At 52.5% G+C, this 25,090-nt stretch overlaps 1 protein-coding gene across 2 annotated transcripts in view; it reads right to left on the bottom strand.

Annotated features, from left to right (window-relative positions):
• Positions 1-25,090, bottom strand: part of HDAC4 (histone deacetylase 4) — a 283,692-nt gene that overhangs the window by 249,148 nt on the left and 9,454 nt on the right. For both annotated transcript variants that reach the window (XM_082690962.1, XM_082690963.1), the window contains exon 2: positions 354-590. In XM_082690962.1, coding sequence (XP_082547088.1) covers positions 354-375 — 22 coding nt within the window. In that variant the 5' untranslated portion in view covers positions 376-590. The remainder of the gene's footprint in view (positions 1-353; positions 591-25,090) is intronic.

Genomic DNA, 25,090 nt, shown 5'->3' with positions numbered 1-25,090 from the left:
GGTGCTGCCTCCCAGACTAAGCCCAGGGGCCCCATCACAGCAGCACTCCCACCCCGCAAAGTCCCCTCAAAAACAAGGAATTAACTCAACAAATCAGAGATGAACCTAAACATCACCTTGCTAAGTACAAGTCTCCTCTCCCAGCATCAATGGAAACCATACGCCATCTGTATGCGTGCAAATCAGAGCCAAAGACACGACCCTGAACCCCTGAGACGAAGAGCCCGCGATCTGCTCTGCACCGGGCAGGCATGCACTGACCACAGCCATGCTGCGGGCCAGCGCAGTCACACGATCTCATCTCCTAAAGGGAGAGCCCGGCCGTCCACAAGAGAAGGACGGGGTCACCTTACCTGGACGGCTTTGGGAGCTCATTGCTAGCGTCTACTCCTTCAAGCAGTTCAAAACGGCTCACAACTTCCACATAAACGACAGCTCCAAAGAGCCCCCACGTTGCACGGACACATACAAGTAGAGCCGCAGCGAGTGTTGGCACACAGCCGCGAAAACTCCCCGTCGTGCTGACCACGTCTCACAGGCCGAGTCATCCACGAGGCAGGCGACTCTTCCGTGGGCTCTCAGGGGGTGACCTGCGTGGTTAGAGAAGGAAGAGCAGGGTCAGTGAGGGGGTGAGGGCTCTCGTGGACCGTAATATCTAACTAGGGAAACTATGTGGGTGTTCACATTGATGCATTGCGGGCAGAAAAGCCGTCCTGGGTGGAATCCGTTCTGCTGACACAAACCACGTGAGGGTTTTGTTCATTAACAGGTGTGAAGACACGTCACAGAGCAGCAGTTCTCAGCCTTGGCACCAGCACCACCAACCGGGAGCCCCAGCCCACCCCCACCACACGCGGCCAGGCCCCTCGCCCACACATCTATACTGCATGGGGCTGCGGTCCCACAGGCCACACTTGGCTTCTGCACAAGCTGCTGCACAATGTGCAGGCCCCTCCCCACCCCCCCATCCCTGTGTTTCCATCTTCATAATTACCGCCCTCCCTTTTTAACTCCAGTTTCTGACTATAAAAGTAATCCGTGCTCATCATAGCTAAGTGTTTCAAGTCAACCACAATGCTGGCACCAGAAGCCAACACTCAGTAAGGCTCAGACCTGTCTCGCTGATGTTTTTCTCTGCCCTCTGCCCACTCTACAGCTGTGTGTCCTCTTCTCTGCGCTGCTGTTACAGCCAGGAATGTCCCCAAGTCACTCACAACTCCCTGTCACACTGCGACCAAGGCTGCTCCCTACTCCATCCATGACAGAAGATGGCCATCTCCCTCCCCTCCAAGGAGCTCCCTCTGACCGCCTCAGGTGACACTGTCCTCAGGACCAGGTACGGGACACACACTGCCAAGTTCACCAAACCCTCTCCCCAAGGCCTGTCTCCTCTATGGAGCACCACCACCTGGAGACAAGCACGAGAACACCCAGCAGCAGGTGTTGCTTCGGTGTGGAGGCATCATGGGTGAATTCTTACACACTCGCCTGTGATCTCTCACCATCAGAAAGTGGTAACTACGGAAAACCTCCTACTGACCCTGGTCCGAGGCTCCTCTGAGGCCTCTGTCACCTCCTCCTCGAATGATGTGACAGATTCCTGTTCTTGATTAAATTATTCAGAATCCTTTTTTTTTGCCCATTGCTTATAGTCAGAGAACCCTAACCAGTCCATCATGAAAATGACAGCTGCCCAAAGGCTAGCCATTTCAGTAGTTTCCATACCACGTTTCCATAACTCTGTGATCAATATCCTCACAACTGTTGTTCTGTATCTGGTTGTTTCCCTAGGAAACACAGTGACCTTTATTTTATCTCAGGTTCAGACTTTTCATTCATCTCTTGGCCAGAAGGAAACACCACTGTCTTGAAGACAATGTAAATGGTTTCTCCTGCAAATCTCTGACGGCTCACTACCCTTCACACAAAGGTCCCAGTGTGGCTGGGTATAAAATTCTGAGAACACAAACCCTTCTTCTCCCTTGAAACCTTTAGACGTGGCCCCACCCTTGGCCCTTCAGAAACCCCACGTCCATCTCCTTCCTCAGGGACTTCTGGAGACTGAGCTTGGATGCCGCTGCTGCTGCCATTTCCTTCTGTCTGGATTCTGCAATAATGTTCTTCTTTCATGTTGAAATTCGGAAGTTTTGTCAGAAATCTAAGAACCTCTTTTCATTGATTTTGCTCCAAACATGAACCTTTCAATACACACAGGTCTCTTTTCTGTTCAGAAGAAAGCTCTTCAACTAGATTTGGATTCCTATTTCGGGGAAACTTGTGCTGGCTTCCTCAGAGACACCTCTCCTAACTGGCTGGCATCGCCCTCGGCTCTAGCCTCTCCCACCACTGGCACACCTGCTGTTTACTCTGCATTCCTGGGCATCTTCTCAAGTATGTTCTCCACAATACGGCTGCTATTTTCCACGGTATCAGTCTGATTCCTTACGGCCTCTGAAATAGATTTTAACCTCAGACTCCCCATTTTCAACCAGTTCCCTTCACAACCCCTTCCTCTATCTCTTCCGCTCAGCGCACCCCCTCTTCCTCACCGTCCATGGAGCCACGACTTCTCCCTGCTAATGTCTTTTGAAATCTCTTTTTTCTGCCTCTGACTGTAGACTGCTTTCGGAGGTATATTCGTCTTTTGCATTTCTGGGTATTTCCCTTTTCACCACATCCTGGGAGACCCCATAGGGGGACTTTCTGTTCATTCATCCTCATATCAGAATAGCTCCAGTCCAGACCTAGGTTTTGCCAAAAAGCCATGTGTACTTGCTCCTTCCCCATCCTGTGTCCACTGTAACGTCGGCCAAAGTCTACTGCTCACAGCTACACCCCGGCAGCTGAAACACGCAGTCCCCAGCCCAGTGCCCAGCAGGCTCTGACCGCATGCGGTCTTGCCAGACTGAGATGGACACTCTTCCCAATTGCGGATGAAACAGAGGACAGGAGCTTCTGCTATGCTACAACAGACATATTCTGGAGGAATCTCACATTCTGCAACACTACCCTAAAAATGCCAGGGCGTCTGAAAAAATACAAGGTAGGAGTGGACTGTTCAAAACTGCAACTTAATAACTGGGACATCACAGAAATCAATAACAACACTCATAAAAACATGACCACAGTGTTCGTTTAAAAAAAAAAAAGACGTGTAAAATTCTTAATAAATAAAAAGTACTGCAAACGTAGGATCTTACCGTGGCAACACTTTTATGAGGGAGAACAAAAGCAAGAACGGAAGTCTCAGAGCCATGGAATTGAGGACAAGATGTTAGACACTGGAGAAAACCACGAGCCAGGGCAAGTGGCCAAAATGGGCAGGAGGCAGAGCCAAGGTGGAACGGGAGCGAGTACACGCACAGCACACCACTGTTCCATGGATAACCACACTCAGCGTGACATCTCTCCACGTGCAAGCCCTGCTCCCTGATAACAGAAAGCATCCATGTGCAGGAAAAATCAAGTCTGGCCTGGCCCAACTCATGCACCACACACACCTTCTCCCCTCAACTGCCAGCCCGTGAGCAAGCTCGGATTGTGAAAGTGAGTGTTGTCACAGGACAGGGCTTACGTGAAGTGGGCTCCCTTCCTAGTGCTGCCGGAGCACCACACCCAAACCCAAGGGGCTTAGAACAGTAGAAACTGACTGTTCACAGTTCTGGAGGCACTCAGGTTTCCTAAATCTTCGATCAACGTATCAGCAAGGACATCCACCCTCGGAAGCCTCGAGGGAAACCCTGCCTGCCTCTTCCCAGATTCTGGTGGTTGCTGGCAATCTTTGACACTGCTTGGCACGCCGCCTTTGCCACCACACAGCTTCTCCCTGTGTCTCTCTGCCTTCATATGGCCATGTTCTTCTATGAGCACCAGCCGTGTTGGATCAGGGGCTCAATCCCCCCAGCAGGACTTCATCCTCACTGATGACATCTACAACAACCGTACATCCAAATAAGGTCACACTGAAGTCCTGGGGGCTAGGACTCCAGCCTATCTTCTTGCGGAGGGGGAACACGATGACACCACCCAGCCCCTAATAGCCGGTAGGCGCTGCATCATGGATTCTTCCTGACTGCTCCCGTACCAGCCTACCCAATGCCAGAGGAACTTGAAGGTTCCAGGAAACAACGCGTCCCTCATTTCACAATCCTCACCATGCTCTACACAAACCAACTCTTTCTGGACTAACACTAGCAAGGAGGACAACACCTGGAGCACAGAGGCATGGGGCTTGAAAAGCTGCTCACATGCCACAGGGACAGCTGCCCAGTGTCCTGGTGGGTTTGGCGGGGGCGGGGGGGGGGGGGAACAGCACAAATCCCAGGGGATGGTGGGGAGGGACGGGTTCCTTCACGCTCTCAGGTGAGCCACTGATTCCACCGTTCAGCTTGGTTTCTCTGGCTTCAGCAGACTCCACACCCTGGGTCTTCAGGCGAAACCAAAGAGGCCTTTCCAGAAACATCTAGTCATCTGTTGGTTTGCAGAATAGCAGAATGCCCAAGAGCACAGGCATGAGAGCCAATGCTGCCAGGGTCCCGGGCTAGGCTCTGGGTCTCTGAATCTCAGATCACCATCTTAGCAAGTAACCTTGAACAAGTTCCTGGCCCACAGGAACGGGAATGAAGATGGGGAAAGAGCACAGACCTAGAGGTAGCACTGAACATGGCTTGGTGAGAGGTCATGCACTCAACTGTAAAACAAATCTTCCCCAAGCATTACATGCCCACTACATGCTGTCTGCGAGGAACCCACTTAAAGTATAAAAATACAAATAGGTTAGATGGACTTCAATCAAGTGAGAGTCTGCCTTCAGCTCAGGTCATGATTCCAGGGTCCTGAGATCAAGTTCCGCATCAGGCTCCCTGCTAAGTAGGAAGCCTGCTTCTCCCTCTGACTCTCCTCCCACTCGTGCTCTCTTTCTCACAATCTCTCTCTCCTCTCTCAAATAAACAAATAAAATCTTGAAAAAAAAATACAAATAGGTTAAAGGTAAAAGATGGAAAAAGATAAATTATGGAAATACTACTCAAAGGAAAGCTGTGACAGTTACATTAGTATCAAAGTTTAAAGAAGGAATATCATCAGGGATAAAGAAGGCCATTTCATAACGATAAAGAGACACAACTGACCCGTTTCTGCATCCTGTAACAGCGCTTCATTTGTGAGGCAAAAATTAATGAAAATGTGAGGAGAAATGGACAAGTCTACAATTATAGTTGGAAATTCCGACTCTGTTCTTAGTAACTGCTAGAGCAAACAGACGGAAACTCAGAGAGGACTGGACCACAACGGCGCTGACAGGGCACCATCACCAACACAACACTCACTCGCTCCTCACGTGGTTTCGAAAGTGCACACGGAAAACCTGACGAGATGGCCCAGCTCTGGGGCCATAAAACAAGTCTCAGTAAATTTAAGAGACAAGTCAAAGATACAAGCATGTTCTCAGATGAAATTGAAATTAGATATCAAAAACAGAAAGACAGCTGGAAGACTGAAAATACAGATAATACACTTCAGGGGTCAGAGAGAAAATGAGAGCAGAAATCAGAAGGCACTGCTGACCTATCAAGATAGGCAGTATGTGGAGATCTGTAGCATCGAATGCCCATGCTAGGAAGGGAGGGATCAATTCAACGAGCTCAGGTTTCACCTTAAGAAACTATAAAAAAAAGAATAAATTATACCCAAAATAAGTAGAAAAAAAAATAACAAAGAGCAAAAAAATTAGAAGAAAAAAAAAGAAACTAAAATCTGATTCTCTGAGACAGTAAAATTGACAAACCTCCAGCTGAACTGATCAGGAAAAATAGAGAAAGAGAGAAAGAAAACACAAATTAATAATACCAAGAAATTAATAATGAGAAGGGATTAACTACAGACCAAATAGATAGTAAATGGACAATAAGGGAATATGACAATTTTAGGCCGATAAATCTGACAATTTAGATGAAATAAACAAATGCCTTCAAAGACCAATACTAGGGAAATCACTCAAGAGCGAGCGCAGGACCACTCATCCTCATGACCCCTGGACCCCTCGGGGAGCCTCCCTGAGCCACAGAAGGCAGGAGCTGGAGCTCCAGGGGGCCGGCGCGTTAGAGCAAAAGCGCACCTGTTGGAAGCTCCTGGCTGCATGCCAACAGAAATGCACCTGGTGATCCAGGCAGGCAAAGGAAACTCCCAGAAGGAAATTGGGTAGCTGGAAAAGCGGGTGGGCAGCCGGAGACAGGAAGTGATAGTGCCCAGAGGATGCTTGTCCGAGACTCCTCTTCCCAGGGGCCCCAGCTGCTGGGCAGCGTGAGTCCCCCTGGCCAGGGCAAGGCCAGACACCTTGACTGGCAGCCCCACAGAAGTGAATCTAACGGGTAAGAGGTCGCTCCCCAGAGGGAAGTTGCCAGGCTGTTACCAGAGTTGCTGAAGAACTGAGCAGCAGACGCCACAGAGAACCATGGGGGAGCGGGGATCAGACCGTGACCAGACCACAGGATCCTTCCAGCTGCCCACCTTCCCACCACAGGATCCCACCAATGTGGCTCCAGCTGGCCTGTGACGGCATGTTGGCGGGCCTGGCCATGAGTTCCACGAAAACCAACAAGACACATCTGTCCCTTGGCACCACGGCACTGGCATGGGAGGGAGCGCTGGGCAGGGAGGCCTGAGCCCTGTCCACCCGGCAAGGCCACAGTGAGCTGGATGGCCCTGGGGCAGCCCCTGTGACATTCCTGGGCTGGAATAACTCACCGAAGTTTCCGGGGGCCCCCACAGGGCAGACATCACAGGAAAGACGGCTCGGCGGCCCCCAGCAGCACTCCCAGCCTCACACACCAGAGGGGCCCTGAATAGCCAGGCTCAAGGCCCATGAACTTCCTGTGCCTTCCCTCTTGGGGGCTCCCTCAACCCCAGAGGCACCCTTCCTGGGCCCCTGGAGGGCAGTCCCCACCCCTCTCACACACTGGTCCGGCCACCCTGCTGTCTGACACATCCACCTGCTTGATTTTCTGCTGTCTGCCGCAGCCAGCACGGGCCGGATGCAAGCTACCGCCCACTTGCCTGGCTGGTCCCTAAGGCTGGGGCACACAGCCGACGCGCAACAACGATGCACTGAACGGAACGACCTTATGAAAAGTTGTCCTAAATCCACCTCAGAAATCACTTCAAAAGGCTACTTCAAGAGCAGCAGTGCTCAGCCTTCTGGAGGTTCTAGAAGAGAAGTTCAGGGTCACATCTGACATCAAAGGTCTGATGAATCCAAGAGCGGGTGGGGCTGCAGGAGGCTCGCAGCCTCAGTGCGGGTCGGGCCTGCATGAGGAGGGCAGAGTCCTGGGTCGCCCAGAGCCCCTCGGCCCTCAGGACATCCAGGCTAAGTAAGGAACGGCTGTAGCCTCAGGCAGGTGCATGGACTCTGTGCAGAAAATCAAGGCCTCCAGGCCCTCACAGATGTGAAGTCCATTATACTCCCTGAGAAGAAAGCTCAGCGCCTTCATCCCACCACAAAAGTGAAACCTCTCCTCCCTGGTCTCAGAGGAGAGCCCACCAAAACTGTCTGACCTGTGCAGCCATATTCCTTCCCTCTTCTTCCCAGCACCACGGGCATGTCTTTAGGTGGAAGTTTCTGAACAACCCAATGCGATATTCACAATATAAAAACAGATTGGGAATTTACTATTTAAATAAAAGAAAATTCAAGCACAATATAGTTCCTTTGATCTCGATGTAAACATCTAATGACATTTGACTAACCAACAGATTATCGCTTTTCTAAGAAAACCCAGAGCAACAGTACTAAGATCTCCAAAATTCCAGGAGCCTCAGGTTTCTGAAACCCTATTCTCGAGGAACAGTTGGAACTAGAATGTGTATGTCTCTAAAGTATATACTTGGAATAAAATTAAACAAACACTGAACATATTACGATGAGACACAACTGCTTTTATGACTGCATTCTTTCCTGATTTATGACATGATTTAAGACCACATTTGGAAGGGTGAGCAGAAGACTCTGGAATTCTGACTCACGGCACCTTTAGAACGATGGGCCTGGGCACTCCATGCACTGGGAAGTCTCTGACACGGAGCGCATATTTATATAAAAGACATCTCTTTCTTTATTTGTATTTCTGCCCCACATGAAATAAATGGAAGTAAATGCGTCACTACAGCGTAAGTGTGTGCTAATATTTCCTTCACCAAGTATCAGAATCTAGGATTACCTATAGTTCTTCCCTCCTGCAGCTGCCCTTAAAAATTGTAGTTGACCTAATTTCACAGAACAAGCCATAAACCTTCTAAAGAGTCAAAGTCTTTGAAACTGTAAATCCTTAAAGGAACGTTCTTTTAAAAATCATATTAGGTGACCGCAAAGAAATGCGGCCGTAAAGAGATGACATGTCTCCTCACTTGCCACAATCCTCTGCACCCCGTCACATGTGTCACCTGGGCAAAGAATGACCACAGCTCAAAGTCCGAGCTCCTCCCCACCATGGCCGCAGCCTGCCAGGCTGGTGGGAGCACAGCAAGCTGTTCGAGAGCAAACACAGAGCCAGGAGCCGCAAGGCACGGCTCAGACCACAGCACCCCAACGCAGGATGGAGGGCACACACCATCATCAGCCGGAGTCGGGAATGAAGCCAAGAGGCCCCTCTCACAGTCTCCACTCCACACCAGCCCAGAGACGTCAGCCAGGACGACACAGCCAGAAGAAGTGAAGGGCACGAGGACCGGAGAGGACAAACATACTGCATTATTTACAGATGGTATAGAAAACCCCAAACAAGGCACAGCCACTATCAACGTTCCTATGGGAACTTCACAAGATCGCTGGGCCCAAGGTCAATGTACAAAAATCTACTGTATTTTTACAGACCAGCCAAAAAAGAGAGAGAGAGAAGCTTTGAAAAAAGATATCATTTACAATAGCATCCAGTATTGGCAAATGACCAGGTGTAGCTCTGCCCGAGGACTTATGAGAACTTTGGAAATTAAAGGGGGGGACACCAGCAGTGAGATTTAAGATCTAAGCAAACAGGACAGCATACCCTGCACCCAGACTAAGTGATCCTCAGTGAGATCTCAGTCACCCTCCAGCCAGAACCTGCTTGAAGATTGACAAGGGTTTTGTACATTTTACATGGAAGTACAAAGGACCTGAAACAGCAATCTCGAGGAAAAACAGACACAGAAGACTTATACTACTAAATACCAAGATGTATTATAAACCTATGTAATTTAGAGGCTGGCATTCTAGAGGAAGGCCAACACAAATACAGTAACATCCACAGGGAGAGGGAGTCTCTCAGGGAACAGTGCTTGGGCCACAGCAATGTACATGGAAACAGACATGAGCCTGGACCCAGGCAGCACCTCGCCATGGAAAATGGCATGAGATGGAGCATAGAATCAAGGTCAAACAAGGAGGACGAGTCTGAAAGACAACAAAAGCATAGATCTGTAGGCAGGCAAAGATACCTTAAATTGATTTAAGAACAACAGTGTTTAAGAAACTGACAATGAAGGAAAGAAAATGATACCTTTTACTGCATCAAAATTAAGAATTTTCACGTGTCCAAAGACCAGCAGAGGAAGGAAAAGGCAACCCAGACAGAGAGCAGAAGAGAATCTGCCCAACACACACCCAACGAAGGGCTGCTGTCCAGGATATAGAAATAATTTGTTTAAATCATTAAAAGAAAGGCAGACAACCCAAATAAAAAATGGGCAAGAAATGTGAACAGTCACTTTTTTTTTTTTTTTAAACAAAAGACGATCCCAAGTGGTCAATCACCATACGAAGAAGCACTCGGCGTCAATGATCTCAGAGCAACACACATTAAAACCACAAGAGCACCCTACAGATGGCTGAAACTTAAAAGGCGTGCAGAACTAAGCGTTGGCAGAACCGCGGAAGAACTGGAACTCGCATGCTCTCCCAGGAGGGAAAGTGCTTAGTGACATATACCAAGGCCAGACCTTCGCAAGCCTGTTCCCCAGCAAAGCCACTCCCAGGCACATACACAACAGAAACACGTACAAGAACGACACAGCAGCCTTATCCATGAGAGCCAAAGCCTGGAAACCCCCCACAGGCCCATCAACAGTGGAATGTATGGACAAATGGTGGCACAGACTTATCAGAACAAACAGCATGCACAACATGGACATATCACATGATCGACGCGGAGTAAGAGCAGACAGACACAACAGAGAACATGCTGTGTGTACACGCAACGTGTGTACATGCAGTACACACAGTTCAGAAGCAGGCAGAACGACTCTGTGATGTTAGAAGACAGGACATGTGCACTTCGGAATGAGTGGTAGGGAAGCAGGCAGAAGGAGGAAAAAGGGCTTACAGAGTGTGAGTCACGTTCTGTTTCCTGATCCAAGTGAAGACTGGTGAGAGGGTTTACTCTGCAAACTCACTCACCCACTCTGGAACCCTTCTGGCCCGGAGACAGAGGGAGAATCATGTACTCAAAGGCCATCTTGCAAAGAAAGATCCAAACTAATACCTACCTGGTGGGTCCATTCCCTTTATACTATATTACTACGATCTGCACATACACAGGAAGTATTTGCCAAATTACCCCTCCTGAGACAGTTACACCTCCCAGAAATAGGACAGGACTCATTCTGTGTCCATGACGACACAAACATGGCGACTCGAACTCACAGAATGGGTGGAAGTCCCAAGGAGGACCCAGGTCAGGGTATCAGACAAAAAAAAATACCCATGAAATAACTGTTAATGTAAATATTTTCGAATAAATACGTAATTTGAGCTTAATTAAAATTATTTTAAATTTTAATAAATTTTAATCAAAAAACCAGCTCTTGATGGAGTGATTTTTTTTCCCCAAGTCTTATTTATATGGCAAGCTTTATTAACAAGCATTATTTTCTTCAGCAAACATCCTTAATGAAACATAGGCTGGAGGTTCGAGCAATTACGTTCTGGAAGAGCGCTGTTTTAGGACAGATGATCATGTAGAAGACTTGAGGTTTTTTTCCCCACAATTTGTTGGGACAGATTTATTTTTTCGCTTCAGAACAGCCTCTACACTTGAAAGTAATAAAACACCATCTCAGTGTGTTCTAAGAGGAGTAACATATGAAGTATTTCATGAAATCTGAGTAATGCAGGCTCTACCGAGCAGAGCCCAGATCCTTCCACCTACTCAGGAGGCCACAGGCAGACGGTGGAGGGTAAAGGGATAAAGGCACCAGCATGGGCATCAAGCAGCAAGCCGATGGGGTGCTCCCCCAAACACACACTCGAGCACACGCTCACACACACACCAAAACACCTGCACACACAAGCACACAAACACACTTGCACATGCACATACATGAATACGCCTGCACACATGCGGGCTCAGAAACACACACGTGCACACACACACACTTGCACACACAAGCACACACAGGAACAACTAGTTGTCAGGAACAAAAGAAAATGGCCTCCCAGCCCTCCGGATCCTTTTTCCAGATGGCTACATCTAGTTACCGATAAATAACCATATCTTAGTTTTAACATGTATAAACTGCTTGATAAAATAAACTCTTTAGATTAAGGGTTCAAATGGATAACACACCCAGATAAAACAATACTGGTCTCCGTTATCTGCTAAATAAAATAACTTCAGTGGAAAAGACTCTGGCCAGCCGGCCGGCAGGGAACCCCAAGAAAACTTGATGGATCATGAAGCAACAAGACAGCCCTGGCCAGGGGCAACCCAGGCAGAGGGCTGCAACCCCCGAAGGAGAACAGGACTCCGAGCAGGACCCGGGGTGCCCCCAGGCAGGCCACATGCAGCCCCATAATCTTCCCACAGCTCCCAACATAAACATAAGTACATAGCACTTCACCAGCTAGAAGCTAGGAACCTGCCCTCACTGACTGTCCCAGGAAAAGGAGAAACAGCTCGGTGACAGGAGACACCTCCATCAGCCAGATGACTAGTCAACTCCCATTAATAAAGGTTAAACCTCTTCCTGACCCTGTGCTCAACCACAAGGAAACCACCATGGTACAAGAGTGCTACAAGGTCCCTGGGGGTCCCCAGGACTTCTACGGGGGGTGGGAGAAGTCCACACTCTTTTCATGGTAACAATAAGATGCTATTCGCCTTTCTCACCCTTGTTCCCTCATGGGTGAACCGTGGAGTCTTCCAGAAATCATGATAGATTAAATGTGAGAGGCAGACAGGAGAATCCAGCTGTCTTCCACCAAGCTAGACATTATAGAAACAGGCAAAAATGCTAAATGATGCCTCTCTTCTCCCTCCTTTCTTTGTTTTACATAATAAACAGTTTTCATAAAAAAAATACACTGCCGTATTACTATGTGATCCATTTAGTTTTAAATGGATATTTTTGTAATTTCTGTGTTAGTTTCCAATGTGGTAAGTACCCATAGACATAAGCCATTTAAACAACCGCTCTCTGGGGTCCGGTCTGATTTTCAGAAACATAAAGGGATCCTGACACCAGAGTTTGAGAATCGTGGCGTGCAGATGTATCCCCAATAGTCCTCCGCTTAGGAGACAGAGTTTGGGATGTCCGAGTATGTATACAAGAGACAGGAGTCGGCAGAGGTGAAAGCACTCCCTGAGAGGAATTAGAGGACCAGTGATGGAGGGCACGGGAGGGGATCGTGCACTGACCTACAAGCCGAAGCAGACTCCCACCTGCTATGTACCACCACACAGCTCCGTGGAGGTGGCCTCTGTGGGGCAGACTGACCTGCTTGCCAGGTCTCGACAAGCTCCACCAGCTGCCTCACCAGCTTCCTTCTGGACAGTGAGTGGGGTCCCCAAGAGGACAGCAGGGTGAAGGGGCAGGGCCGCTGCCGCCTACGGAAAGAGGGACACAGACATTCCACCTGCCACCAAAAGCCTCTCCTTTACTATGTCTCAGTATCTGTTGGTGCACATTCCTCCCCCGCTGGGTGACGTGGGGCTGTCACAGGTCCCCACGAACCTGAGACAGGGTTCCTGGGAAGGCAGCATGTGCTGCTTGCCACAGAGAGGACTCTGTACCCGGAGTGGGTTTTCCCAAACCCCAAATTCTCTGGACTCCATGCGAGTGAACCCCTGTGAGTCAGGCACTACTGTGTGAAAGGGCAGAGGGGATCCAGTCACCCTGATGTTTCCCCAACTCCAGCTACCTGGGTTAGCAGCACCAGCCGACCCATCGAGCAGAACCCAGGACCCATGGACAATGCCGGGCACCTCTGTTGCTGGGTCCTTGTCCAGTATCAGGAGCACCAGCCAGAGTCAGAGGGAAACCGGAACTGGGAGCCCCAGCTACCAGCTGTCTCCCCTGGCTGCCAGCGGAGGGGAATGTCAGGCACAGACTAACTCCTGGTCCAGACACATGTGTATTGGGACCAAAGCTCGGCCATATGCAGGCTGGAGGGAAAAGCAGCGACCCGTAGGAGCACTGCCATCAGACCCACGAGGGGCCCATACTGGTGGCCGTGATTGGTGCCCCCATCTCTCATGGTGACCCCACAGCAAGTGCCCCCGGGCCTGCTCTGGCCCCAGAACCATGACCGTCAGTGCAGAGGTGGGGGCTGCAAGTTCCCACTTTTCAAACTCACTTACTGTTGAAATTGTCCATTTACAAGGAGTATTTTTGTTAAAAGGAGAAAAGTGTTATTTTTATTTAAAAGTTCATTAAAAGCATTGCAGACAATCAAGACGTGGAATTAACAGTCAACCTCTGCCCTCCTTCTGATGTCCGCCTTCCCAGCACATGCTCGGGGACAGTCATCCACCCTTCCCAGTGCACCTGCAGGTGCTTCCACAGAACATGCAGAGGGCCGTGGTTACCCTTGGACAAAAACCCACCCAAGCAATGAACTCAAAGGAAGAGGGTGTCACGGTGGACAGAGGGCAAACATGCTCATGTGCCATCTGTCCCTCCAGCGCAGACGTCCCACGTCCCCCACCCCCACCCCCCCGGACAGAGAATCTCAGGGCTGCTATGTCTGGGCCTGCCACTGCTTTTTCCTGGGAAACAGCATGGCTGGCCATGCACTTAGACAGACAAGTTCACGCTTCTACCCTAGACACCTGTTACTGGCAGGTTCCCGGGTGTAGAATCCTTATCTTCCCAAAGGGCCACATGGGGAAAGGGACTCTACGATTGACATGACACTAAAGCACTTGACTGACAACAGGGGATGAAGGGGAAAGGAGAAAACCCCATGTTCTGGGAAAGTCCGAACTGGAACAGAACCCCGGCCCCACTAGGTCAGGTGCCCAAAGCAGAAGCCCAGGTGTCCTGGCACAGCCCTCTTCGGGTGACACCATGCCCAGCGGCTCACAGCGCTCCTCATCGACAGCTGCCAGACACCCGGGGGACGGCAGGGTGGGGGCCAGGTGACAACCATGATACTTGGGCTCTTCCCTCTCCTTGGGACCAATCTCTGCATCACTCATGCTCTCCTTTTTGCAAGGTATCAGTTCAAAGTCATCCTCGGGATGCATTACAGACAGCTAAATAAATCATTAGCGTGGCCACAAGTGTCAACACAGTGCTATCTCCTAATTGGATGGCTGACAGCAGCTGTAGTGGGGACCCAGCTCCACCTCCCCACCCAGGAAAAGCCACGATCCACAGCAGGGCCTCCCACACAGCCTGCAATAGCCGGGACCTCAGCCCAGGGAACCTCGTCCATGACTACGTCTGCCTGAGCCCATGCCCACCCCAACCACCAAGGCCCTGTATAGGTGTATGCACAGGATAGCTGCACACATTCACACTTGCACTCACTGACCGCAGCAGACGCATGCCATGCCATTCCCACAGGCTTCAATCGCCCTCAAGCAGGGCAGGCAAATTCTGGCCAACGGTACTCCACGCCACAGCCCCAGGAAGGCACTGCCTGGCCCCAGCCCCCTTGGCAGAATCCCCTAGATGACACTCTACCTGTCACCACCCAGGGAACAGGAGATGCACCATGGGGACTGCCCTGGCCCCAAACCTGCATCCTCTGCTGTCAGTAATGTGGCACTTCCACAGCACAGCCTGACAGACCATACCTGGGGCACTGTCAAAAAAACAGCAGGCTGGGCTGGGATGGGCATCCCTGGGGGGTGTCGATCAAGGGTGTAAGCATCCCATTACAGGATGGATAGGCTGAGCCTGATGCACAGCACAGGCACAACATGTCGTGACACTGGATTGGGCACCAGAAGTGGCTGAGTGCGGACCCCAAGTGCTGGCAGGGGGAAGGGAGGTCTGTGGGGATTGAGTTTACTGTGGGAGCCTTTCACAACTGGTGTCACATCAGTGCGCTTCAAATATACCCAGTCCTGTTTGTCAGTGATGCCTCCATGCACCTGGAGAGCCCGGGAAAGAGCACAGGGTACCACACCACTGTCACAAATGTGACAGTGCACACTTGTGGCTGGGTGGAGCAGTCCCTATGGAACCCTGTTTCATGAATAAGCCCAAGGCAGAAGGATCCCACACAACAGAGTGCCGCCGTACCAGCGCCTCACAGACCAGGGCCTTGACAGATAAGGGAAGTCACTCCATATCAGCTGGCTCCTCTGGGATAGGGACCACCGCCTCACAGCCCCAAGCAGCCGGGGCTTGGCCACAGACCTGACTCCATGCCTGTTAGCACTCACAGGACCAAGGACAGACCCTCCCGCCTGCCAATGCAGAGCCGAGCACGGCACCACCTCCTAAGGACAGCCTGGGCTACACAGCTTCGGTGCCACTTAACCACAGCCCAGGTGACAGCAGGCTCAGATGCTAGCGAGTCTTGTTCTAAATGTCCCTTCATTCCCCCTCTGTCTCTGGCCTCATCTCTGAAAGCAGTCGCCTTCAGCACAGACCATGTCAGCCTGGGAAATCCTCCCCAGAGAGCTCTGCCTGGCCTGCGTCTGCCCCATCAGCATCGATTTGATGCCAGCTGCCAAGTGCAGGGTCCTATTCACATGCCAATGCCAGAGGACTGGCCCCAGGGGACCCAACCACCTGGCCAGCTGGTCTTGGGCCCCACGGCAGGTGGGGGAGCCCAGGAGAGACACAAGCAGGCCACATCCAGGGAAAAAGAGAAGACACGGTGACATCAGGTATGTTGGCAATTATCAACAGACAAGAAGTCCTCAAACCCTTCTCACCTCGGCCAGTGCGCACACCGTTCTGGACCTGCCCACCCTGACCCCGGGCTGCCTCTGCAGGCCTCCACGCACTTCCTAAAGTTCAGTGCCAGCCCCTCCCCTGCACCCCCGTACCCCTAAGGCATCATTCAGGGCCCTGTGCCTTGCGGCCCGAGCCAGCCTGATGCCCAGCAGGTGCAGGCAGTCCTGACTCCGCTAGCCTTCTTCTCCATCCACAGCACTCTCCCTCCTCTGCTCAGTCCCTGAGGCCACAAGCTGCCCTGCCCCAGGGCCCTCTGGCCTCTGATCTATAAGCTGGTGCCGCCTTGGCATCAGTCTTAAGGAGGGAGGATGGGATCATGGCTGTGAGCAAAGTTCAGCACCTGAACCAAGGCACTGACAGTTGAGGGGCACGGGGACTCAGCTGGTTGCCAGGCAACTGGGGTGGGAAAGGAGTTCAGACCAGAGGCTCCCGTCTGGCAGGTGTACAGCGGGGAGACCAGCTACAAAACAGGAGACATGGGGTCAGGGAGGCGGCCTGCAAGCCACGTCATTTAGGGGAAGGGAATGACACGGTCAGGCTGGAGAACGTGGTGCCCAGGAGTGGGAGGGAACGTGCCTCAGAAGGCCCATGCTCCACCTGCTCGGGGACATGCCCCAGAGGCCCCTGGAAGTCACTGTGTGCACACACTCGCACACGCATGTGTACGGTTGACACGCCACATACCTCATGCTAACACGGAGTACACAGCAGGTTACACGCACTTCCTATCTACCATATGCTCACATACAGTCCTGACATGTACACATGTGTCTTATATATTTGCATATATGCATAATTACTGTATACACAAACATTTGTCTCTTCCCATCTTTTACTTCACAGTTGGCAAATGACAGGACAGTAAGAGCCACCCATCTTTAAAAACACTCATGGAACTGATGTCTACTGTGTCCCGAGATTTGGTTTTATAAGACAAGAAAGTTCTGGAGGTTGGTCGTATAACAACGCAAATGCACTTGGCATGACTGAGCTGGACACGTAACGTGGTTAGGACAGCAAATCTGAGGTCATGTGCTTCCTGCCACCATGACAAGCAAAGATTTTTTTTTGAGAGCTAGCTATACAAACACAGAAATTCAATGAACTTCCCAAACGGTTTATTGCATGGCCTATTACCCTTCTTTGTCCTCAGTTTCACAGAAGCAAGTGCCAAGAGGGCGTCCCTCTCCACGCAGGCCTGCGATCCGTCAGAAAAATAAGGGCAAGCGGCAGTCACATTCCCCAGGGCACGGTGGGCCCTCGCCATGGAACAAGAGCCCCCGCCCACAGGATCTGCAGGTCACATGTGTCTGGTCAGCTAAGACGTTGAGTGGGAGCAATGACACCGAGCCCCCAGCCACCCCCACACGCACCAGGACGCATAGAGTGTGCTGGTGGGGAGTGAGCTGTCAGTAGACACGTGACTCACATGCCTGCTCTGAAAACAACACAGTCTAGGGACTCAGAGTAAGGGCACTGCCCCTCTCCCCACACCAGCAGGCGCACCGTGGGCTGGGGAGCGGGGCTGAGAGGCGCTGGGTCTCAGCATATTCTAGAAGTGTGATTTACAATTCAGCAATCCCCTTTCTTTTTATGCAGTCAGGACCACACAAACATGCCTCTTTGTTGTCTCTAACTACATCTGCATGCGGAAAACGTTAACTTCTGGGGAATGGAAACCCATTTTTCAAATGCGAAAGGGAAAAGAAAAGAAAGAGAGAAGGTACATTTGATTCTCATGCAGAAAACGTAAATGAAAGTTGATTTCATTTCTTCACCCCAAGCTGGTAAATGACGATTGTAACTTGTCCCCAGTGGTTTCAAAATTACTAGCTATGTCGTGGGACGGCGCAGTGGGAATGAGCCCATCTTGGAACGGATGCGTGTCACTCGCTTGAACCCTGCCAGCACTCCGCACTCAGAGAACCTCACCAGTGACATGACAGTCGCCCTGGGTGAGACACCCTGGAAAGGGCGTCACGAAGCCACCACCCCAGTTCCCTGTGACACACACGCTCTCTCAGCTGAGACCGGCTCCCTCGGCTCTGCAGGCAGCTCCCTGGGCAAACCTGGGTGACGCAGAGCTCACACGGCCCTGCGGGGCGACAGACTAGGAATTCACCTGAGGTCCCCCGGATCTCTGCGCTCCCCGTGGCAATCAACCACGGCTCAGAATCACACCAACAGGAGCTGGTTTCCCAAGCTAGGCAGGGCACGCACCCACGTTAACAGATTAAAATTAGGCACCCTCATTATTAAACTGTCACTGTAAGAGCCGGAAATACCATTTTTTTAAATGAATAGAAGAATTAATGGATTTTTTTTTTATTTGCCTGCCTTTGTGACACCCAGCCTGTCTCTTCTTATCAAGGCACTCATCAAACATGCTTCTGCCACATATGCACATTAAATCAATAGTACTTTCCCCAATTATAGTAACTGCTTATGTGTGTCGCTGATCTATTCTCCCAATTTAGTTCCCTTAACATTGATGATCTTGCAAAGCTTTAATAAGACACACTCCCAGGCCATACAAGAGAAATACTTCCCCTTCTGACATGTAACCACAGAGCTAACCCGTAGGGGCCTCCATTGGCCATCCCGGCATTGGCCACAGGGCTCTCATCTCTAGGGGACCAAGAGGGGCTTTTGCCAAGAGGGTCTGGGCAGGGGGTCTCCCAGACTCCCCCCAAGTCCTCCGCAATGGGGAGAACCAGTGTCCCCTGGGCAGGTCCAGGCCAGGAGAAGCCATCACTCCCCACCCCGAGGGAGCTTTCTGAGACAATTTACATTTTATCTAAAAACACGAGTGAAATGTCCATTCTGCCATGTAACACAACCGTGTTCTCTGCTCACTGGTTTTCCTATTGTAGCATCATACGTGACTGTCCAGCTCACTGGTTTCACACCAGCCTTCCAGTGCCCACAAGACACAGCCACTGCCTGTAGCCATCCCTCATCCTCGTGCCCTGGGCCCACCTCACCGCACGCCCTCAGTGTCCTTACCAGCTGGGAGGCCCCATGCTGCTCCCGGCTTCCGCGTCTTCCAGAAAAGGGCACAGTCACTAAGTAGCCCCATCCTTCACACTCCAACTCAGAGGTCTCTGAGCCTGGGATCCGAAAGGAGGAGAACACTACTGGCTGCTGGGAGAGTGAGCCGGGCTTGGAGAACAGGCCTGATGGAGCTGGGCTGGGCAGTGACAGGGAGAGAGGCTGGGGGCCAGAACAGCTACTCCAGACCAGGCCCCTCTGAGCAGCAAGGACATAGTCCCCGGCGAAGCAACAAACAAAAGTTCATTCTCCCAATCCAACATGCTCCAAGTTTGCCTGATAACTACAAAGTATTCCTTTCTGTCCCAAGTAAAGCAGAATTGCAAGGACAGGGACCGACCAGGGTTCCACTATCCACTGCCATGCCTCCCCCCAGTGCTCCGAGCCGGCTGTGGCACTCCCACAACACCAGCCAGCACAGAGGACAGTCCTGGACACCAGGAAATGGAGGAAAAGGGCCAGGCCAGGGGAACAGGAATGCAAAGTGAGGCTCAGGCCACACATACTTGCAGAGTGCAGAGGACGGCCTTCTCATAAGGAGGAACAGAGGCCAGCAAGGGAGGAAAGAAGCTGGGAACGGGACCCCTGGCTGAGAAGGGCCATGGGAAGATGAAGAGACTCGGAGCACCCTACTCCCCCAGTGTGACAAGGCCAGGAGACACTCCCAGCCGCTTATGGCTGGTGCCTACCCGGAACACAGGCCCTGACAGAGAAGCTGGGCCCAGGAACCAGAGATGGGAATGTGGGTGCCCAGAGCACGTTGGTGGTGGGGGGGCCTCCCTTGGGAAGAGCCTCTTCCTGACACTCTCTCACACAGGCCCAAGGGCCCCTCCTGCTGTGGGAGGAAGCCCCCTCCCAGCCCCCTGGGGAAAAAAAAAAGCTCTACTCCAGGCCTTCCGGAGAAAGCCTGAGCCTCTGCTTCCCTGAGCCTGAGGCCTCCCAACCTCGTTCATGCCATGGCAAGCAAAGAAAAGGATCTTCAAGCAGCTGGGGGCCACTCAAAGCAGCAGGCGGGAGAGTAAGAACCCAAGGAACACGGCTCCAGCTGTGAGCGCAGCACAGGGAGCCCAGCCCTAGGAGGAAGGACCTGGAAGGCAGAGATGGGCTGTGGGAAGGGGCGGCCATACAAACCATCTGCTTCCTTACGTCTCGACCTTAAGCCCATGGGAAGGAGCCCTGCAACTCGGGGGCAGCACAATTCAGCAGTGGGGCCAAGATTGGCAGCAGCAACACACACACACACACACACCTGGCCTCGCGCACTTCCAGAGGACAGGGTGACAACAGCAGGACTCAGAGCCCCTGTGGCCTCCTCATCTGTTTCTCATCACAAGGCAGGAAAAGGACAGGGTCCAGGAGAAATGATGGTCAGGCTCAGGGACGACAAGGACATCATGACTACACCTTTGGCCACTAGCGAATCGAAAGGGAGCCATCCAGCCATCCAAAAGAGGTGGTCCCCTATCGCTGTCCTGGAAGCCGACACAAGCCCCTGACTGCAGACACACACGAGGGCCCAGCGGGAAAGCCCGGGAAACAGGGTGGAAGCTGGTCCACGCAGCCAGGCAAAGGGCACGGACGGCAGAATCTGAGGAAGGGAAGCTGGATGGAGCCCTACAGCCCCCAGAGGCAAGGCAAGGGACCCGAGTTTTATTCTAGACAATGGGAAGCCATGGTCCTCACGACAGGTGCGCCATGACTAGGAGACAGGGAAGGCTGATGTAGTCAGGATGCAGGCAAAAGACGGAAGACTGGAGGCAGGGTCCCAGGAAGGAAGCTTCAAGAGTGAGGGTCAAGGCCACTGGCACAGAGAGCCAAATGCCATTGAGAATAGGGAGCCAGGGGCATGGCAATGACAGGAGAGAGACCACAGGTGAGAGGGCCACCGTCAGAGCCAGGCAAGGTCCTAGCTCGGAGAGGAACATGGGGCTCAGGCCCAATGCCACTCCTAAGGTCTCGCTGATGGGGACCAAAGAGTGTGGCCCCCGGGAGCAGGTCATGTCCCGTGGCAGCAGGGGCAGCTGGAGGCCTTGGGAGCCGGGGGACCAGGTGGGTGTTGGGCAGGAGCCCTCCACAGGAGCTGCATGGGTTACTCCGACCATGTCCAAGCCGGACACGGAGCAGCCCCACACCACAGAAGTGAGGGATCCAGCACCTCAATGCCACGAGCACACCATCTCCACGGGCGCCAGCTGCACCTCCTTAAGAAACACCCATAGAGTCCAGTCAGGAGAGAAGCTCAGCCCGGGAGCCAGCGGGCAAGGCTGGCCTCAGCGGTCCTGGCCCAGCTGGACCTGGGCCCCACTGATAGGACGGAAAGCCGAATGCCTCCAGGCAGGACGCAAGCAGGCGGGGCACCGAGGAGGGAAGGTGGCCACAGCACTCACAGCTGGGGAAGTGGGTGAGGATTGCACGACGTGGAGGGAGAATTTCATCACCCAACCGCCGCCGCCAGAGCACCTCAGTCCAAAAACTGCCATTCCTCATTTAGTGCTGGGTGGACCAGGGCAAGCAGCTCAGTCTGTAGGAAGTACAAGAGAGGAGCCAGACTCTCACATTTAACCCGCGCTCCCATGTGTGTTCATGCCCATCCATACACAGGTACACGCGTGTCTCTGTGCACATGCACACATGTACGTGCCTGTGTGCACAAACACATGTGTATGTGCGTGTACACACAGCATGCCTGTGTGTATGTACATGTGTCTCTGTGTGCACACACGTACATGTGACTGAGTGCATGTGTACACATGTCCATGTATCTAGGTGTGTACATGTGTGTTGTGTAAATGTGTGCACATGCGTGTCTGTGTGCATGCACACACGTACACAGGTCTGTGAGTGCGCATGCGCACATGTATACATACACACATGTGTATGTGTGCCCATACCTGTCAGTCACCAGAGCTGTCCATCCCAGAAATGAACTGAGAAATAAAGAGAGGGAAGACGGGGTACTGGTGACAAGTGGCCTCCGTGAGGTCACCTGCTGCAGCGGCCACCCTGCCCACAGGTACCAGGGTAGCCACAAGCAGGGCTCCTGAGGGGCAGGAACACCTTCGACCCAGACAGACAAGAGGCCTCCCCAGCAGCAGTCCCACCACTTGCTGTCCAGCTGTGTACCCAACCCGCAGGGCCAGTCACCACCACCACCAGCACATAACCCAGGAGCCTCCCCCACACCTCAGGAAAATCTCCTTGGGGGAGGGATGTGCAGGGCTGAAGTTCTCTGCCTCCGGCTGAGACCCTTCCGTGCCTGGGGAGATGACCAGGCCGAGGCCCCCAGCCCACAGGGGCATCACAATGGTCCCCACAGTTTGGTGAGGTCAGGGGCACCTTGCTCTGATCATGCATAAAGAAAACAGGCCTGGCCTGTTGTGGCCATGCTGCAGCCTGTACACAGCTGCACCAGGACATGTACCTGGACCCCTTCCTAAAATGCAGAGCCCCTCACCACTCTGCTTCTCTGACCTGGCAGTGCCTTACAAAACGAGCCCTGCACTCCCCTCTCCCAGGGGCAGACAGCCGTACTGTGCATTCCAAGCAGCACCTAAGGAACAAGGCGTGGGCTCAAACCCAAGCTGCCCACCATTCCACCACCTGCCTCAGGGATCAGCCTGCTCAAGCATCCGCTGGGAGTAAGGAAGTCGGAGAACGTTTAATAAGACCACAGTGCCCAGCACGAAAGAAGTATAGCAGGACACAGCTGGGCAGAGGAGGTTCCTGGTCACAGGAACCTAAAGAAAGTCAACGTTTCCACGTGGCAGGTAGAGAAGCTAGGCCACTACCCCTATGTCTCCCATGATCACAACAATCCTCCCCAGCGGAGACTCTCATGCCCACTTTGCAGCTGGGAAGACTGAGGGACAGAGAAGCTGGATATCAGACCACGAACACACTGTAAGGTTGTGAAGATGGGATTTTGCCACCCATCTACCTGATCTCAAAGCTCATTCTCCGCAAGGCACCCCTTGCCTGCAGAGAGGGAGACATGTGAGGTGGGAACTTTTGGAACTGCCAGGCTGAGTGCGCTTAGTGGGCAGGGGTCTTCTCCCACGCTGTCTTCTCAGGATACCCTCAGAAGTGTCCACCTCTGTGCTGGGCAGGAGAGCTAGCAGGGGTCCAACGCCTTCCAGGGCCTCCTCAGATAACTGCCTTGGCTCTCCTGGGTCGCCTGGGAGCACTACCCAGGGAATCCCTGGGGGATCAGTCAGGAGGAAGCAGCCACAGGCCTCAGGAGACCCAGCCCCTGCCATCTCCTGGCTCCACTGCCCCACTCCAAGGGCCCCTCCCAGGGCTGTTAGCATCCAGGCCAGCTGGTAGAGGGAGAGAATGGAGGAATCTCCCTGATGAAGCTTCTAGATCACCCCATCCACCTTGCCAGCTGGCCAGCTCTAGCCACATGCTACTGCCTTCCAGGGCCCGGGGTACACCTGGGAGAAGGGCACCCAGGAAGGTCCGCGTGCTCAGCATTCTTTGCCATAGAAGTGAGTCCCAGTGAGTGCCCCATTTCTAGACCCTGCTGAGCCCTCTCCCCCGACCACCGTGACCTCCACAGAGGGCCACTACAAGACCTCCGAGATAAAATCTGTGTTCAGTACAGCACTACGCATAGCAATTCCCATGGAACACTGTTCTGGATCTGCAGCTAGGGCCACAGAGAGCAGAGGGCTCTGTGGAGGCTGACATGCACTAGGTCCCTCCTCAGCATCCATCCTCTCTCTCCATCCTTCGAATCACAGTGATTTCCACACAAGGGAAGCAGATTCCTCAAGCAGCTTCTGGAAGAGGCTGAGCCAGTTTGCGTTCCATACCCTTGGCCAGTGATGGTACAGAGGTGGACAAGTGACCTCAACCATACTGAGCAGAATAAATCCAAGACTTTGCTGGGGAAAAATATGCTGTCTTTCCTAATGGCATAAACCAGGGTACATGAAGTCTTGAGAGTAGCTGGCAGGACCCTCTTATGCCAGAAGCTGACTCTCCCAAACCAGGGAAGGAAACAAGCTCATCTTGATGATGTTGTGGAGGGGCTGGATCAAGCCCTGCCTTAACTATTCTCCACCTTTCCTGAAAGCAAGTCAGTTAATTCCCTGCAGTACACGATGCCTTGTGAATCTGCCACAGAGAGATCCCATCTGATGGACAGCTCCTGGAAATACCTTCCTGCTCTTGCTCTCAAGACTCCTTTGAGAGACTCTATAATCCCAAGAAGGACATAACCTGGTATTCTGCTTCCTAGCTCCTCCATTCACCTCTATTCACCTCCATTCACCTCCATTCACCACAGCCACCAGGTCCTACAATAAGATCATAGTTGTTCTCCTGCATTCATACTCACGCAGCCACCCATGGAAGGCCATGCCCACCAGGTACCAGAAACCTAGCCTCCTGTCGCCAAGCTTTTCACCAGCCTCCCCAGGAGCACTGCCCCTTCAACCCCTGCTGTGCCCCCTCAACCCCAAGCCATGCACCCAGGCCACACAGGCTCCCTCGAGCCACCAGCACATGGAATGGCCTTCAGACAGCACGGCAGCCCAGTGGCAGCAGGTGAGCAAGGCTTGGTCCATATGGCTAAGGCTCCATGCTAGTGCATGACCAAGAAGGGCAAAGACAAGTGGCGAAGGAGCAAACCTGTCACTGCACTTGCAACACGCGTCTGCGTGGTCCCAGGACAGCTCCCTTTTCCAGAACACCAGGGAGCATCACAGACAGCAAAACCCCAGCATGAGCTGTCCATCACGCATGCTCAAGGCTCAGCCTTGGGGCTGCGGACCTCAGCACCTCTGGCCTGGGGACGAGTCGTACCACGGTCCAGGGCCAGGCACAGTGGGACAGCCACGGCCAGGCCCAAGCCCTGTGTGCAGCTCACAGC

The sequence above is a fragment of the Mustela nivalis genome, assembly GCF_964662115.1.
Source record: "Mustela nivalis genome assembly, chromosome: 11".
Taxonomy (NCBI): Eukaryota; Metazoa; Chordata; class Mammalia; order Carnivora; family Mustelidae; genus Mustela; species Mustela nivalis.
This window is presented reverse-complemented; position numbering and strand designations above follow the sequence as displayed.